The sequence below is a fragment of the Xenopus laevis genome, chromosome 4L (genome assembly GCF_017654675.1).
Source record: "Xenopus laevis strain J_2021 chromosome 4L, Xenopus_laevis_v10.1, whole genome shotgun sequence".
Lineage (NCBI taxonomy): Eukaryota > Metazoa > Chordata > Amphibia > Anura > Pipidae > Xenopus > Xenopus laevis.
The window spans coordinates 8,441,128-8,459,936 of record NC_054377.1 but is presented as its reverse complement, the minus strand read 5'-3'; the positions used below and the strand labels follow the sequence as shown (position 1 = coordinate 8,459,936).

Here is an 18,809-nt window from a genome sequence, read left to right as displayed (position 1 = left end):
AGCTTAGTGTCCCATGGATGGAGCCACTATTGAATAAGAATTATTACTGGAATTCACATTGTAAAACAATGATGTCTCCCACATTTGGGTGACCTAGTCAAATATAGTTTAATATTTACCTCCATAGAAACGCCCCAAACATTGACGGAAGCCCTTCTCCATTAAAACATTTTTTTTGCAAGACTAGTGAAAAGTCAGGTCAAGTTGCATTCATTATTGGATGCCAGAGCCTCTCGGTGACGGGTGCTGTAGAGCAATGTACAGAAGTATTTGTTTCAGGGGATGCTACATACCATCCCTGTCCTATGTGAATACTCTTACACCCTAAATGTAATTCAATGTGTGACTGTAAACTTTACGGAGCTCTAATTTTAAAAATACCTATAGACGTGCGTGGAAGAGGAAAGATGAACATAGCGATAATAAATCTCTATCCAATAATTTCTATATATGTAAAAATCCGTTTATACCGTGTTATTTATATTTACTTTTGTTTTTTACTGCAAAGGAAAACTATATAGTACAGGTATAGGATCCCTTATCCGGAAACCCGATATCCAGAAAGCTCCGAATTACGGAATGGCTGTCTCCCATAGACTCCATTTTATCCAAATAATCCAAATTTGTAAAAATGATTTCCTTTTACTCTGTAGTAATAAAACAGTAGCTTGTACTTGATCACAAGTAAGATATAATTAATCCTTATTGGAAGCAAAACCAGCCTGTTGGGTTTATTTAATGTTTAAATGAATTTCTAGTAGACTTAAGGCATGAAGACCCAAATTACAGAAAGATCTGTTATCCGGAAAACCCCAGGTCCCGAGAATTCTGGATAACCGGTTCCATACCTGTAGTTGAGTAAATATTTAACTTCATTGGTGCAAAATGGTACTCTCCATCCTTTCAATAAACAATATCTACTAAACTCTGTTTATTGTTATATAACATGGGTTCTTTTAAAGTTTTCCTAAAATAATCTGTTGCAGAAATAGATTTTAAATGTCATCTAAAAGGGAGGGTGGCATTTTTGACAGACATTTAATTCAAGCCGTATAGCACCAGATAATATTTTATAGTTTTGAATAAAAGTATTTATTTGGTTGCACTTGGCAATGCAGGCGTTTGTATTTCAAAGGGATTTACATTTCGGAAAATGTACATTATTATGCTCCTATGCCACATGATAGAAAGTATCTTATTTTAATCTGCTTCTTTCCTTTTGCTACAGACTAAACTACATGGTGTTGGCTTTGTAAAGATCCATGCTCCTTGGAATGTACTATGCAGAGAAGCTGAGTTTATGAAACTCAAGATGCCCACAAAAAAGGTATGTGCTCACAACATGGGCTGTGATTGCTTTTCAGAGGGAGATGCTCATAAATAACATTGGGATATATTTATATATAGTGCCCTTTCTGTCTAGATTGCTGGTAGGCCCACATCTTAAAGGATAAGTAAACCTTTAAAATTAAGTGAATGTAAAATTGGTGAGGGTGCAATTCTAAGCATTTTTGCAATTTACATTCATTATTTATTATTCTTTAATTGCAAGATATTAAGGGATACATGTATTGTTAATATAAATGAATTTTGTTACAACATCGCCACCTGCTGGTCATTTTCCCACCAGTCTGACCACCAAGTAGTCAAGGAAGTTGTCAGGAGAAAGAAAGAGGCTGCTCTGATGTTCTTCTGCTTAGGAAAGAAATTAGAAACCTTTCTCGCATCTTTCCTAAGCAGAAGAACATCTGAGCAGCCTCTTTCTTTCTCCTGACAACTTCCTTGACTACTTGGTGGTCAGACTGGTGAGAAACTGACCAGCAGGTGGCGCTGTTGTAATAAATTAATTTATATTAACAGTACATGTATCCCTTAATATCTTGGAATTAAAGAAAAATAGAAAATGAATGTAAATTGCAAACATGCTTACAATAGCACCCTCATCAATTTTACTTTCACTTATTTTTAGAGATGCACCGTATCCACTTTTATGGATTTGGCCGAACCCCGAATCCTTCGTGAAAGATTCAGCCGAATACTGAACCGAATCCGAACAAATTAGCGGTGGGAAGGGGAAAACATGTTTTACTTCCTTGTTTTGTGACAAAAAGTCACTCAATTTCCATCCCACCCCTAATTTGCATATGCAAATTAGGATTCGGATTCATTTCGGCCGGGAAAAAGGATTCGGCCGAATCCTGCTGTAAAAGGCCGAATGCCGAACTGAATCCTGGATTCGGTGCATCCCTACTTATTTTAAAGGTCTACTTATCTTTTAAAAGGGAAAAAAGTAGCTAACAGAGAAGTTTGGGATACTTATTTTTTGTTCAATGTGAACAGACCCAACTTGTGAGAAAGCTGTTGCTTGTTTGAAAACAGGTGCTTTCCTAATAGGGATGCACCGAATCCACTATTTGGGAAATGGCCAAATCCCTGAATACTTTATGAAAGATTTGGCCGAATAACGAACTGATGCAAAAAAGAAGAACTTACACTCGCACACCCTGGCCGTCCGAAGTCACACGAATTCCAGGTGCTAGGTGTTAGAGGAATTGGACAACCTCAAAAACAGCGTAGACACAGGACACACCAGCACAACATGGATGAAATCAAGCTTGAGAAAGGGGTCACGCCCCGAAACGTTGCATCCGCAAATAAACGAGCAAGGTTAAATCCTGCTAGAATTATCCATGTTGTGCTGGTGTGTCCTGTGTCTACGAATAACGAACTGAATCATAATTTGCATTTGCAAATTTGGGACAGGAAAGGAAAAAGTGGAAAAAATTATTCTGTGATGAAAAATCACATAATTTCACTACCCCTAATTTACATTTCACCAAAATTAAAGTCAATGGGAAGCAAAATGACATTGCAGTAAGATTTTTTAGCTCTGCAATAGCAATTATACTGCCCTACCTTGTTAGAGAAGTTCTTTACCCATTATGCTAAAACTTTTATTCATAGGGAAAAGGCTCAAGTGTTGCCAATATCTTCTGAGCATGGTGCCATAAACGTTTCATAGATATACAGGGGGAGGGCTAAGATGGGCTCCAATGTGGAAGGCAAGGGTACAGGATTATGACGTCTGTATTTGTCTGTGGGTATTATTCCTACAAAAAAGACTGAATATTTTCCCCCAGCAAACAAAAGCACACAGCAAAATTCTAGCGCAGTTTTGTGAACATTTTTGCAGCTGGCAAAGGTGATGGCAATAATTGTTAGCATTTACTTACCTTGTTGCTTTTTAATTTTTGGTAGGGTGCACAATAAGACTACAAAATCCAAAATTGTCTAAATGCAACTGCTTGGAAGCCAATGATGATTTTTTTTCTTTTTGTTCCAGGTCTATCAAATAAATCGGACTCAAGGTCTAATGCAGAAACTGAGTTCTTTTATTCATAAAATAAGTGAACCAATTCAACCAAAGGTTGCTGGTCTTAGACCCCAGACAGTAAAACATCTCTCATACCCCTTCTCCAGAGAGAAGCAGCATTTGTGAGTATTCATTCTTAGCACTATAACTTATACTTTTTTTTTTTTTAAGTATTTGTTGGTTTTTCCCCTTCTGTTTGTAGATCCAGCCTTCAAATTCCTATGATTTAGATACAAATAAGATAGATACATCTTTGACCAGTTCTTTAAAGGAACTAAACCCTAAAAATTAATTTTGCTAAAAATGCCATATTTTATATAGTGAACTTATTGTATGAGGCTAAAGTTTCAGCTTGTCAATAGCAGCAATGATCCAGGACTTCAAACTTGTCACAGGGGGTCACCATCTTGGAAAGTGTCTGTGACACTCACATGCTCAGTGGGCTCTGATTGGCTGTTGAGAAGCTAAGCTTAGGGCTCGTCACTAATTATCCAGCAGAAAATGAGGTTCCCCTGTAATATAAGCTGATGCTACAGGGCTGATTATTAAATTCTGATGCTAATTGCACTCGTTTCTGTGCTGCCATGTAGTTATTATCTGTATTAATTACTAATCAGCCTTATATTGTGACATTTCTATTCTGTGTACTGTATATTGTGAGTGGCTCCCTAAGCTCAGTAAGTGACAGCAGCACAGAGCATGTGCAGAAAAGAAGATGGGGAGCTACTGGGGCATCTTTGGAGACACAGATCTTTACTGCTAAAGGGATGTGGTTGCCTTGGGCTAGTGCAGAAGCCCAAAACAAAATGTCCAACATTTCTTGACTACTTCTTTAGTTATGCTTTACTTCTCCTTTAAGTGCATTATAACAAACTTTTGTAGCACCAACAGCATATTTTGAAAGTAAAGCCACATGTCTCTGAAACAGTTTCTAAATGCTAAACATTTTATCCACTTAGTATCTAGTACATAAAATCTTCGTCTAAAACCGGACAAATATGTTCAGTGTCCCTTCTAGAAACCTGAATCAGGATCCTTCTTTTTTTCTCTGTGAAGCAGGTCTAAAAGGAGCTTTTTTTTTTTTGTTTTTGGCTAATTCGGTTAAGAAATATTTTGTTTATACTCCACTCTCAAATAACCCTAGTAACAACTTTAGAGGCTAACACGAGTCACACTAGACCGTGTGAGTAATTGTGCATCTGTGCCGTTTTCTAGGTCTGGTTTCAAATTGTGTGCTGTCATTTAAGTGCAATAGCAGCTTGCTGTGGGAAGTAGTAGAATTTTGTCAGCCATAGTTTCTGAAAAATAATTTTTTTTTTGCTGTAGTATAAACACTAAAATACCTATGCCTTAGTATCAGAGTGGTGGGTTTAACCTGTGTGTAGCCTACTGTGTGTGGGTTATCTGCATTTCTATCTGGTTCGGGTTTTGCTGTACTAGCAACTTTATTATATATATATCATGTGTAACCCCTTTACACATACCCAAATTATTAACCTTTTTTGCCATTTAATGCTTTGTTGAACAGATTCGATATGTCGGACAAGGAATCGTTTTTTGACAGCAAAACAAGAAGTTCCATTGTAAGTGTTGCAACTCTTAACACCTACCAAATGAGATGTGTTAATTACTCCTTTATTTGTTTTTAGCAATGATTAAAGGTCCACAGCATCTGGTTTCCAATTACATGGAAGTAAAGATAGTGAGTTTTTCCCATGAATGTTAAGCCTCTGGGACCTGCTGTTCAAAAAGCACTCACAACTTTTCCCTTTGTGTAATTGTCTTTATTTAGTCTCTGGAGACTGTCCACCATGCTCCTCAGTAGATTTATATCTTGCACTTTACCTGGTTGTTGGCAGGTTTTCAAATAACTACTGTCCTCTAACCAACAGGTGTATGAAATCTTGAAGCGAACAACCTGCACCAAAGCCAAATACAGCATGGGTAAGAACAGCATGCAACACATATCTAATGGTTAAGGATATAGGTTACTAAACTGCAAAAAAGGGCCCCCTGTAGGAGACACGCAGCACTGGATAACAGCCCAACTGTGACGATAAAGGTGGCCATACTGAAAAATGTAGTGTAATAAATTATTTTCAGGCTTAAACATCTCCATGTTGCTTCAGGTGTTTCAATGATACTGAGACTATACCTTTAAGTGTGTTCTTTTCAATAGAAGCAGCTGCTTTGATACACAGTTAGGTTCACTTGAAATACTTTTCATATAACCGATTGGCAAACACACCACTTCTCTCATACCTGCTTGCTAGAAGGCGTGGAACCCTCCACACGCACCATCAATGAGGCATGTCACACACCCTTTGCTGTTGGTATAAGTTTTAAGACACTTCTTTGTGTAAACAGATCAAGGAAAAATGTTTACTTACAGAACACTATTCAGTGGTTCCACATCCCCAGTCCACCCACTTATCTTAATAATGTAGGGGCACTTGTTCTCATGTTTGTATCCCCAGCACTGCACAATAATCCCTTTTATAACCTGCTTTGAGCATGGGAGTAGGCAAATTAGATGACTTTTCCATTCACAGTATAAAGTTTAGAAAGCTGTCTAAGAAATGTTTAAATGCCTTCTAAAGTACCTTCCCAGTATTTTCTCAGTAACTCAGTAGAAGCATTGTATTGAAAAGTGAATGTGTCTAGTGGAAAAAAAACTGGCATGTTAGGTAACACAACATTACCGAAATATGTTTTATGAACTACAATGCATGAAGTTTATCCTAGGCAGATTTTATTTACTTCTATAAAACATTTGGTGTAATACTAAATTATGACTTAATAGATTGCTTATTCTGCACTCGGTAATTTTACTTCACTTTATTGAATTCATTTAAGATCACCCAATTCATCTCCCCAATATTTAATTATTGCATAGTCCAAGTTTATCCTAGGCAGATTTTTTTTATGTACTTCTATAAAACATTTGGGTAATACTAAATGATGACTGTGCAAAAATAGATCTCTTATTCCGCACTCAATTTATTGAATTAATCAATTTAAGATCACCCAATTCATCAATTACCCCAAAATACTAACCCTGCACCCACTTTACATTGCTATGCGCAACTACTCCTCCCCATTACATGAACCGGAACCCTAAATGGAAAAGCCACAAGTGTTTGTCCTTAGTGACCTGCCACCAACTTGCCAATTAATCCGCAACGGATGAAAGAAATCTTGATATAAAAGCACTTTTGCCGTGTCTCGCCTTATAGACAAAACAGCGATTAGTAGAATTCGCTGGAAGTGGACATTGTCTTTCACACAGTTTATATTCATTGATTGGTCCAATATTTACCTCTTTGTGACTTTTTAACAGTGATGAATTTGGATTTAACAACATGATTTCATATAAATTGGTGAGCAATGAACTTTCACAAGAACTCAATGCTAATTAATTATTACGAGGTCTAATGCAATTGATGAATTGAACAATGATTTTCCATTTCAACATGAATTCCTTTTTTTAAAAATAAGACTATGCACTTAAAATTTGTGAGCAAGAATATGTTACTAACAGTTTGAATATGTATATGAGCTTTGGACTATGCAATAATTAAATATTGGGGAGATGAATTGGGTGATCTTAAATGAATTCAATAAAGTGAAGTAAAATTACCGAGTGCAGAATAAGCAATCTATTAAGTCATAATTTAGTATTACACCAAATGTTTTATAGAAGTAAATAAAATCTGCCTAGGATAAACTTCATGCATTGTAGTTCATAAAACCTATTTCGGTAATGCTGTATTATCTGAACATGCTGGTTTTTTTTTTTTTCCCACTAGACACATTGGGGGTCATTTATCAACACTGGGCAAATTTGCCCATGGGCAGTAACCCATGACAACCAATCAGATTGCTGCATTCATTGTCCTACTTGCAGATGGCTTCAAAAAGCTAATCACGGATTGGTTGCTATAGGTAACTGCCCATGGGCAAATTTGCCCAGTGTTGATAAATGAGCCCCACTGACTTTTCAATGCAACCTTCTACTGTGGTAGTTTTAAATTGAATATGTTTATCTCTCGCACCACCTATTTAAGTGGGTAGCGCAAATCTTCAAAACTATTTGCAGAGTGCAACGCCATTTGTTATAAATCATAATACTAAATTATAAATGGGCAACCTGTTGATCTACAACTCCCTGAACTCTTGTCAGCCTATGGCAAAAATGAATGACTACTTACATTGCAGTTGGTCCTATAAAAAAACCTGGTTATTTTTAAAGGGACCCCTTCGCTGTCTCTGGTCATTTTTTGAAGAAATTCATAGTCGTCTCTATTGCTATAAAATAACCAGGTCTAAAGACTTCCTCCCTACTGTGCTACTTTATTTTGTGTTATGTTACTACTTATATATATCTTTATTCATTGCAATATGCCTATGGGGAATTGAGTAATGGTAGTGTAGCAGAACTAGTACTACCATAAGGGCCTGGCAGGTGTTTGCTGACAGTGCTTTGTATCGGCCATAAATAACAGTGTTTTAAATTAACAGTTTCAAGACCCAACATTATTTCTGGAAGTGGTGTTTATGTCCTTCAAATAGATAATGAAGGGCTGGCACATACCAGACCACACTCCGTAGATTGATGTAGTAAAAAAGTATTTAATCTAAAAACATCTTAGTCTTAGGCTATGACTATGTGCCCCTAAGGCACGAAACGCATTAGGCTTTGCTGTGATGATTTTTGCTTTTTTACTAATTCAATCTACAGAGTGGGGTCTGGTATGTGCCAGCCTTTCATTATCTATTTGCCTCCCTGAGCTGAAGGTATGGGGCTTGAGCAGTGGCGGAACTACCGGGGGAGCAGGGGCTGCGAGCGGGCCAGGGCCCGCACCCCCTCAGGGCCCCCCGGCATCGCCGCACGCCACTGAAATCCCCCTGGCAGCGCAGCGCAACTGCCAGCCTAATAATAAAGGCAACGTTTGCTTGAATGTCTATAGTCAAACTGACCTTTCTTATAGGTCTCTGTGGTGCTCCAGCTGATATTTCATGACTAGATTAGAGAATAAAAGGAAAGTAGCTAAAGATAGACTAATTATATATCTTGTTTGAACAATAAGCTAGTGACAGTAAGAATGTGACTGCCGGAGGTAAAGTGATTTGCCTCAACTATCATTATGTGCATTTAACTTTAATGATAAACCAGTCTCTTCCTCTTCTGGGACAGTCACCACATGGGGTGCTGCAGGCTTTATGTTCAGATGCATGGGGTCAGCACAACTTTGCCATCATCTTTACTGCACTAATTGGATGAGAAAATTAAACCACATATCTTCATTTTTGTAGGAATTACCAGTTTGCTTGCCAATGGTGTGTACAGCGCTGCCTATCCACTGCATGATGTGAGTATGACTCAAGCCTCAAAACTCTGTATTCTAGGACTTCTTTATAGTGGGTTTTTTTTTATAATTCAGTGAATAGCTGGTCTGTCACATAGGATTTAAATGAAGCTGGCTGCGTTTTGGCAGGTCTTGCTTTAAATAATTGTAGACCTCTTGTGATTGACTCCTCCCTCAGTTTCTGAGTTTATTGTGATTATCTGCAAGGTGCGAAGCTTTGAGCTACGATTTTACATCAAGGGGAGTGTAGCAATTACCTGAAGTTAAGTGCCTTGTAGGAACAGGTAAGAATGCAGTTTGTGCCAAGTGCTACATTAATAATGCAATTTCGAAACACCTTGTCACTAGAAAGGCATAATGCACCCAGCCACACCATAGAGATGAAGCAGCTGCAATTAATGTCTGGCACCTAAAGCCACACCCTGATTCCCATTAAAATGCTTTGCACAGAATATTCATATTGATACACCGAGTATAGAGAAATATCCAACGCAAACATGTTTCCTTTGACAGTTGGTGATATACATAACCAGTTTCTCTTATTTAGGGTGACTATGACAGTGAAGCTGAAGCCAATGATAGGAAGGTAAGTGGTTATAACAATAAAATGTTTTTTTATTCATTGCTATACCCTGTGCTGGTGAAGCCGAGTGAATTATGAAGAACATGCAAGACTTTGTGAGCAATGGGGCCTTTCCTGGAAGGAGATGCTTCTTGCTACATTTTAGCAAGAGTAAAAACCAGGAATGCAAAATAGAACAGACACACGGGGCTTTAAATTGCAACTAAAAAGGTTGCTTAGAATGTGATTTTTTTTTTTTTTAAATATATAAATGATTAATCATTTTTTGTTTATATCTACTTTAATGCATGAGATTACAGTTACATTCAAGACAATCCTATGCTTCCTGTTTTGAGGGAAGCTGTTTCAGTGCCTTATTGCCTGCAAATAAAATAATCTGATGGGAGTGGAGGCACTTGAGTGACCTTTACAGAGTCCTGACCCATGATGATCATACCATTCTTCCTCTTCTGTACAGGCATCTAAATGTAGGGTCTAGAACTCAAATAGTACAAAATATCAAGTCCCTATGATCCCGAATACTGATCTTGCGGCTGTCTCATAATTGCCTTCCGTAGACTGCACCAGAATACCAGTAGCCATTAGTTAGACCAGTGGTACCCAACCAGTAGCTCGCAAGCAACATGTTACTCACCAACCCCTTGGATGTTGCTCACAGTGGCCTCAAAGCAGGGGCTTATTTTTGATATCCAGGCTTAGAGGCAAGTTTTGGTTTCATTGTACAACCAAACAGAGCCTCATGTAATCTACCAGTCCACACAGGGGCTACCAAACAGCCAATCACAGCCCTTATTTGACATTCCCATGGATTTTCTCATGCTTGTTTTGCTCCCCAACTCTTTTTACATTTAAATGTGTCTCACAAGTAAAAAAAAGTTGGGGAACCCTGAGTTAGACTGAGTGAACCTCACGCTGCAGTCTGTTGTAGACATTGTTCTGCTTCCTTTCTGTTCTGTTCCTATCTGATTGTTAAAATTCAATTAATCGTCCATTCTGATTGTTCACAATGTCTGATAAGGTTTCAACAGTTAAGTGTAGATGCTACAAGACTGGCTGGAAAATTAAACATTGATTACTTTGTGCTAAATAAAAGGGTGTATCTTGGTTTTTAGGAAGATTAAGTGAATTTAACAGCCTAAATGTATTTTGTTTTCATATAACATGTGTGCATAGCTAATCTACTTCAGGGCATACAAGTAAAACATTGCCGAGCCACCTGTGTACTATGCTAAACCTTTGCACTGTGTACATTTACTATATGTTGTATGCACCTCACCCAACCAATTATTTAAATTTTTGTAATATCAGGAAACTTAATATATTTAATATCTTTTAGCTGCTGAGTGACGAATGGGCAAGTTATAGTGCTTTTTACAAGTACCAACCGATTGACCTTGTCAGGTAAGAGAATTGCTCCATCTCTGAATCATGTGATGCTGCATTTAATGCATACCACTGCCTTACTTTAGAGGTGTTTGCACCCCAGCAGAACATTGGTTCACCCATGCACACCTTATCCCCTAATAGATTATCTCATTCAAATTTCTGTATGTTTTGTCTCTTGTTTTTAGGAAGTATTTTGGAGAGAAGATAGGACTGTACTTTGCCTGGCTGGGAGTTTATACTCAGATGCTTATTCCAGCTTCAGTTGTGGGAATAATAGTGTTTCTGTATGGCTGTGCCACCGTTGATGAGAATATTCCAAGGTAAAGCCCAGTGACATGTCTTACAAAAAGAAAAGATGTATCAGTTTAAAGGAGAACTAAACCCTAAAAAATGGATATGGCTAAAAATGCCATAATTTATATAATGAACTTATTGCACGAGGCTAAAGTTTCAGCTTGTCAATAGCAGCAATGATCCAGGACTTCACACTTGTCACAGGGGGTCACCATCTTGGAAAGTGTCTGTGACACTCACATGCTCAGTGGGCTCTGATTGGCTGTTGAGAAGCTAAGCTTAGGGCTCGTCACTAATTATCCAGCTTCCTTGGCTGTAATATAAGCTGATGCTACAGGGCTGATTATTAAATTCTGATGCTAATTGCACTGGTTTCTAGTGCTGCCATATATATTGTAAGTGGGTCCCTAAGCCCAGTAAGTGACAGCAGCACAGCACATCTTTGGAGAGACAGATCTTTACAGCTAAAGGACTGTGGTTGCCTTGGGCTGGTACAGAAGCACAAAACATCAAGTTCAATATTTCTACCAACGTCTGTAGTTAGGCTTTAGTTTTCCTTTAAAAGGAAACAAATCTAGCACCATGCGATCAAGAGTTTACTTCTCATTACAAAAAGATAATAACTACTGAGGTGCTGTTCTATTTACAAAAGTAAAGTATAGGTATGTGACCTGTTATCCAGAATGCTTGGAACCTGGGGTTTTCTGTGTATTTTTGTAATTTTGATATATTCATACCTTAAGTTTACTAGAAAATCTCTTAAACATTAAATAAACCCAATAGGATGGGTTGCTTCCAATAAGGATTAATTATATCTTAGTTGAAATAATTTTTAATAACTTGTATAATTTGCTTGTCTTACATTGTATCAACAGTCTGAGCCACCATATAAACAAGGACAAACACTGCTTTGAGAAGTATTGCATACACAAATAACTTAAAGAGGGTGTTCACCTTTAAATGAACTTTTAGTATGATGTAGATAGAGTGATATTCTGAGACACTTTGCAATTGGATTACATTTTTTATTTATGGTTTTTGAGTTATTTAGCTTTTTATTCAGCTCTCCAGTTTGCAGTTTCAGCTATCTGGTTGCTAGGGTCCAAATTACCCTAACGACCATACACTGATTTGAATAAGAGCCCAAAATATGAATAGAAGAGGCCTGAATAGAAAGATGAGCAATAAAACATAACAATACATTTGTAGCCTTCCATGCCATTTGTTTTTCGATGGGGTGAGTAACCCCCCATTTGAAAGCTGGAAACAATCAGAAGAAGGCAAATTATTTAACTATAAAAAGAAAAATGAAGGCAAATTGAAAAGTTGCTTAGAATTGGAAATTCTATAACATACTAAAAGTTAACTTAAAGGTGAACCACCTCTTTAAAAACCATAGAAAATATGTAACAAATGTAAATCTGTTCCATATCACAGTCACTTTACGAATTTAATATTTCAAATATGTGTCTGTACCAATTTGATAAGATTATTTTATAGGTTAAGGTGGCCATACAGACCGTGTTGGCAGCTTATTGGCCCATGTATGGGGCCCCCCGACGGGCTTCCCTGATCGAGATCTGGCTGAAAGTCGGCCAGATCTTGATCGTATAGGACGAAAAATCCCGTCGGATTGCGCCGCATCTATTCGTTGATGCGGTTCCGCGATCCGACCGCCCATTACTATTCGTTAGGATCCGATCGTTGGGCCCTAGGGCCCACGATCGGATCAGCCTGATATTGCCCACCTCAACGTGGGCATATCGGGGAGAGATCCGCGCGTTTGGCGACAACATTACTTATTAGGATACAAATGATCTCATTGTTGCATTACGTTCCAGAGCGTATAGTGCAGTATCCTCCTGTTCAGCATGAGTTCAACAATAGGGTTTGTGCTGAACATACTTTTTACCTATTATTTTAACCACAAAAAAAAAATCTGTTTCTGATTTATATTGAGCTAAACTGGGAAACTAAAGCTACTCCATCTTTGCTGCTTGCAAGGTAGACCATTTGATTACCAGGGCACTGCTAATCCCCCTGGATAATGGGCTCCTGCTAAAAAGAACAACAGAGGAGTTGCATTCTGGTTGTCTAATTATCTACCTTGCAAGGGCCACAAAAAAAAACATAAATGTGTGATTAAAACAATAGGCAAAAGGTATGTTCCTACTCTTACACTCATGTTTAACAAGGGGTATACTATTCCCTTTGAATAGATGCTAATTAGCAATGATCTGTTTGAGAATTATATACTTATATATGACAGACTTTGACCAATTTAGATGGGTCTTTTGCAGGACTTGCACAGACCAGTGAAGTCATAAAAAGACCCCTCGTTTTTCTGAACCAGCATTTTTTTTTTGTCTTCCTAGTATGGAGATGTGTGACACAAGATACAACATTACCATGTGCCCCCTGTGCGACAGGACTTGTAACTACTGGAAGATGAGCTCTGCGTGTGGTACAGCCAGGGCCAGCCATCTCTTTGACAACCCCGCTACAGTATTCTTCTCTGTCTTCATGGCTTTATGGGGTAAGAAGTCCTCTTCATGGATGTATTTATGACAGATGTATGCACAACATTCCAGACAGAGACTATATTGGAAGTGGAATTGGTTCAGGGTGGAATGGTCGTGTTTGTAAAAATTGTTCCACTAAGCACATTGACAAATTTGTTCAGACAGTAAAGCAAATGCTGCTTTCAATATCCATTGTTTTTACAAATAACTTTAAAAGCCCTGAAAATTTTTAATTCATTTATATAGGAAAGTTGCTTAGAATTAGGTTCTCTTGTATTTGGCAAATTATTTTTGGGGTTGACTTGCCCTTTAAATACATTTCTAGAAAACCAGGCTGGTGTATTCAAGAAATGCATTTCTTACATGTAACACCCAAGAGAGTTCACACGATAAATGTTTTCCAAATTATCATTTTGTTTTTGTAACGAGATCTCTGCAACAAATTCATGTTCTAACCAGCAGAGTGACTGTGCAAGGTAACCACCCTGACGGTCACCCAGGGAGACTTATTATTATTATTATTAAAAACAAACACAAGGTTCGCTGGTACCTGAGAAGAAAAAAAATGACAAGGCTAGATTGTTCTGGGCACACAGGGCATTTTATAAACATATATAAAACACCCCATTAAAGTTAGGTTTCATGAAATGGGTTGTTCACCTTTAAATTAACTGTTAGTAGGATGTAGAGAGTGATATTCCGAGACAATTTGCAACTGGTTTTCATTTTTTATTTGTGGTTTTTGAGTTATTTACAATTTGTTTTCATTTTATTTTTATTTTTTGGTTTTCATTATACTTATTAACTTTGCATGGGTTGTCACGTGGTAAGGACAACTAAAATGGTAATTTGTCCTGGATGTTTTTTCGAAAAAAAGATAAAGTATTGGCTCAGGTCCCAGGATAACCATCAAAATCAATGGGGAAAGTCCAAAATTGTCATAGTCTCTTAGCACATTCTGAAACCTATTAAAGGGATTGTTCACCTTTAAATTAAATTTTGGTATGATGTAGAGAGAAATATTCTGAGACAATTTGCAATTGGTTTTCATTTGTGGTTATTTAGCTTTTTATTCCACAGCTCTCCCGTTTGCAATTTCAGCCGTCTGGTTGCTAGTGTCCAAATTCCCCTAGCAACCATGCATTGATTTGAATAAGAGACTGGAATAGGAAAGGCCTTAATAGAAAGATGAGTAATAAAAAGTAGCAATAACAATACATGCAAACACTGATACATTACTTACAATACCCTCCCCTAAGTCATTAATGAACAAGTTAAATAAAAGTGGACCCAATACCTGGGGGACCCCACTAAGAACCTTACTCCAAGAAGAGAATGTACCATTAACAACCACCCTCTGTACCTGATCCTGTAGCCAGTTTCCTATCCGTGTGTAAATGACTTCATTAAGCCCAACAGACCTTCGTTTAGAAAGCAGTCGTTTGTGTGGAACGGTATCAAATTGTTTGGCAAAATCCGAATAGATCACATCTGCCCTATGAGCTTTCTTCCATAACCCTGTATTCCTTCAAATAACTTTTAAAGCATAGACAATTTATAATGAATGTATATTGGAAAGTTGCTTAGAATAATGTTTTCTTATATAAGGCACATTTTTATTTTGGGGTTGACTTGCCCTTTAAAATATTATTCACCTAGAACCACGTGTATATAAGTGCTGGGAGGCCTAACAGTATTGAGGGCTGTGAGGGGCCCTGTCTGGCGGCTGCTAATCATTCTACTGGGAAATGTGTTTTCCCCGTCCTTATTATATTTGAGTCTGCCTTTTTAATATTCTACAGAGGGAATCCTGCTGGAGCTTCTTTTAAGTGCGTGCCTTTTATTTACAATATAAAAAGGGATTAGGCACATCTGTTAGTGTTTCGTTCTCAGAGGATCCCTAGAGATCACTAGTCCCTAGTGGACTTGCCTCTCTAACAAGGATTGTGTTCACCATATGGTCAGAAGTTGATTCCCAGATTTCAACTGCTTTTCCTCTGAGAACTTCCTGAGCAAAGTGGTAGAAATATGTTATTTATCACCAGGGCTCCCGGCTACCGGCTCGAAGTTGTGCTCCCGCGCTTGATTCTCATTGTGATTTAAAGGGGTGCTTCACCTTTAACTTTTAACATGTTATAGAATGTCAAATTGTAAGCAACTTTTCAATTGGTCTTCATTATTTTGTATAGTTTTGAGTCACTGACCCCATCTAAAAAACAAATGCTCTGTAAGGCTACACATGTATTGTTACTTTTTATTACTCCTCTTTCTATTCAGTCCTCTCCAATTCATATTCCAGTCTCTTTATTCAAATCGATGCATGGTTGCTAGGGGAATTTGGACCCTAGCAACCAAATGGCTGGAATTGCAACCTGGAGAGCTGCTGAATATAAAGCGAAATAACCACAAATGAAAACCAATTGCAAATTGTCTCAGAATATCTCTCTCTACATCATACCAAAAGTTAATTTAAAGGTGAACAATCCCTTTAATAGGTTTCAGAATGTGCTAAGAGACTGTGACAATTTGTTAAAGGGGTTGTTCACCTTTGTAACAAATTGGCATATCTAAAAGTTCACATGAATAGAACAAACTTTTCCATGGAAATAGTTAAAGGAAAACTATACCCCCCAAACAATGTAGGTCTCTATTAAAAGATACTGAGTAAAACAGCTCATGTGTAAAACCCTGCTTCATGTAAATGAACCATTATCATAATAATATACTTGTTTAGTAGTATGTGCCATTGGGTAATCATAAATAGAAAATTGCCATTTTAAAAAATAAGGGCCGCCCCCTGAGATCGTAAGATTCACTGTGCACACATACAAACCACATGTAAGGTCACATGAGCCAATTAACAGACAGAGTTGTGTCTTTTGCTTCCTCACTTCTTCCTGTTACAGTTAGTGTTGGAGTATTTCTGGTCAGGTGATCTCTGAGGCAGCACAGATAGAGTCACGAAATGGTGGTTCAAGGCATGAGATGTAAAAGGGCAATATTTATGTAAATATATATTCCAGTTTGGTAAGATTCTTTAATATGTCATTCAATTTGATATAAACTATCTGTTGCTTAAGTATTCATTTTGGGGGTATAGTTTTCCTTTAACAGAAAAAGTACAGTTCAAGAGATATTCACCTCAGAAGTGTCCCTGTACTAATCCTTCAGTTCCACACAGACCCTGTGCTGGGAGGGGGTCACTGACCCCCCAAAAACACTACAGTGTTCACTTCCTCTTCCTTATATGACATCGCACATTGTACTGGCAGCTAACTTAACTCCTATTGGTTGTGTCTGCTGTCAATCTGCCACTGCTTCCTGTGCTGGGAAATTTGAGCAGCATTCAGGTACTGAAGAGAAACTGTTACAAGTTTGTGAGAGGGAGGAGGAGTGTGGGCTGTGTACTGCAGAGACTTCAACTGTGCAGATGGGGGGGGGGGGTCGAGGTGCTTGAGACCAGGAGTTTTACGGATAATAGATCTTTCCATAATTTGGATCTTCATACCTTAAGTCAACTAGAAAATCATGTAAACATTAAATAAAGCCAATAGGCTGGTTTTGCCTCCAATAAGGATTAATTATATCTTAGTTGGGATCAAGTACAAGCTACTGTTTTATTATTACACAGAAAAAGGAAATCGTTTTTAAAAATTTGAATTATTGGATTATAATGGATACTATGGGAGATGACACTTGTACTTTCCAGAAATATATTATTTTTTTTGGGGGGGGGTCCATGTATTATTTGTGTATTTACCTCATAAAAAATCATTATTCAGCAGCTGACGTGACTTCCTGGGACTATTTTTATGAGCTTGAGGCTTTCCAAGTGAGTTGAATTTTTGTGCATAAACTAAAATATTTTTCTGGTATAATTCCCTATATCATGAAAAATATAACTTTTTAATTTTTTGGTATTTAGAGCTCTAAATCTTGTTCCAGAAGTGGAACACTTAAACACTTAAAAAAGGTATCGTTTTCCTAGGTAAATTACCACCCACCCCCCCCCCAGGAGAGCGCGCAAAATGTTCAAAAAACCTACCTGTCCTCAACACTGCTCTGCCTGTCACTTAGGGTTGCCACCTTACCCCTTTAAAACCAAACACATATGAAATTCACAGCCTGCATGGCTAATAAGCAATTCAATTAGATGCATGATACATGGCTGCACAGAAATCAGTTCAGTCTGCAGCATCTAAATGAGTTGATAATTAGCCATGCAGGCTGTGGATTTCATATGTGTTTGGTTTTAAAAGGGTGAGGTGGCAGCCCTACTGCCCCTGCTAGATGTGTAAGTTACATACGTTTCTCAGCAAGTCTGTGCTGGTTTTGTTGCAATTTTGTAAATAACTGACATTATGCTTAATGCCAAAGATATTAAAATGTAAAAATATAGAAAAGCCAGTATTTATTCCCAGAAAAGGTTGCAGCCCTTTGGCACTCCATTCAGTTATAGCCTAGGCAGAAGGACAGTGCCAGAATTGGGAGAACAATGTTGCTCCTTCCTTTTCTGCAGTATTTGTCTGCATGGCTGTGTGATTGTTTGTTACAAAGCAGGTTTGTTTATCTGCTGCGTCTGTTAACCTCTGCCATTACAATTGAGTAATCAACCAAAGATCATTCAAATTATGTGACCGGTTACAGTTCACAAGCACCCAATAAATTACTAGGAGGAGGGCAGTATCAACATCCAATAGGAAACAAGTAAGGGCAAAGCCTGGGCATGATGATGTCATCATATAGGAAGTTCTTGGTGTGTCAGGTTCAAAATAGGCCACTCCCATCACTTCAGAAAACTGGTCAGAGAGACAGGAGAAGGACTGAGTTAATAGGTATAGAAATTAGCTTTTACAATGGCATTTTTAATTTTTGTTATGGAAAATGGTTTTTCTAACACATTGAGAGCATTGTTAGTGGTTTCATAAGATTTGTACATTGAAGGTGAACAACCCCTTTAAGACTTTCCCCATTAATTTTGATGGTTATCCTGGGACCTGAGCCAATACTTTATCTTTTTTTCGAAAAAACATCCAGGTCAAATTACCATTTTAGTTGTTCTTACCACGTGACAACCCATGCAAAGTTAATAAGTATAATGAAAACCAAATTAAAGCAGAGAATACCATTTTTTTTTTACCAGAATGGCCCCTCTTGGAAGAACTATTATAGAAGGCATAGGTGAACCTCATTGTGAGTTTGACTTTTATCTCCAGCCTCTACACTTGCAGTTACTGAGTTTGTTTTAGGGCATTACATTTTAATTCAGGCCATGTTAAAGG

At 37.8% G+C, this 18,809-nt stretch overlaps 1 protein-coding gene across 8 annotated transcripts in view; it reads left to right on the top strand.

The window, feature by feature from the left end:
- ano1.L (anoctamin 1, calcium activated chloride channel L homeolog) overlaps positions 1-18,809 on the top strand; it is a 120,565-nt gene that overhangs the window by 76,790 nt on the left and 24,966 nt on the right. For all 8 annotated transcript variants that reach the window (NM_001135237.1, XM_041589099.1, XM_041589096.1 and 5 more), the window contains 9 exon segments: positions 1,229-1,327; positions 3,344-3,495; positions 4,902-4,956; positions 5,266-5,317; positions 8,690-8,745; positions 9,290-9,328; positions 10,662-10,726; positions 10,897-11,031; positions 13,381-13,541. In NM_001135237.1, the coding sequence (NP_001128709.1) occupies positions 1,229-1,327; positions 3,344-3,495; positions 4,902-4,956; positions 5,266-5,317; positions 8,690-8,745; positions 9,290-9,328; positions 10,662-10,726; positions 10,897-11,031; positions 13,381-13,541 (814 nt within the window).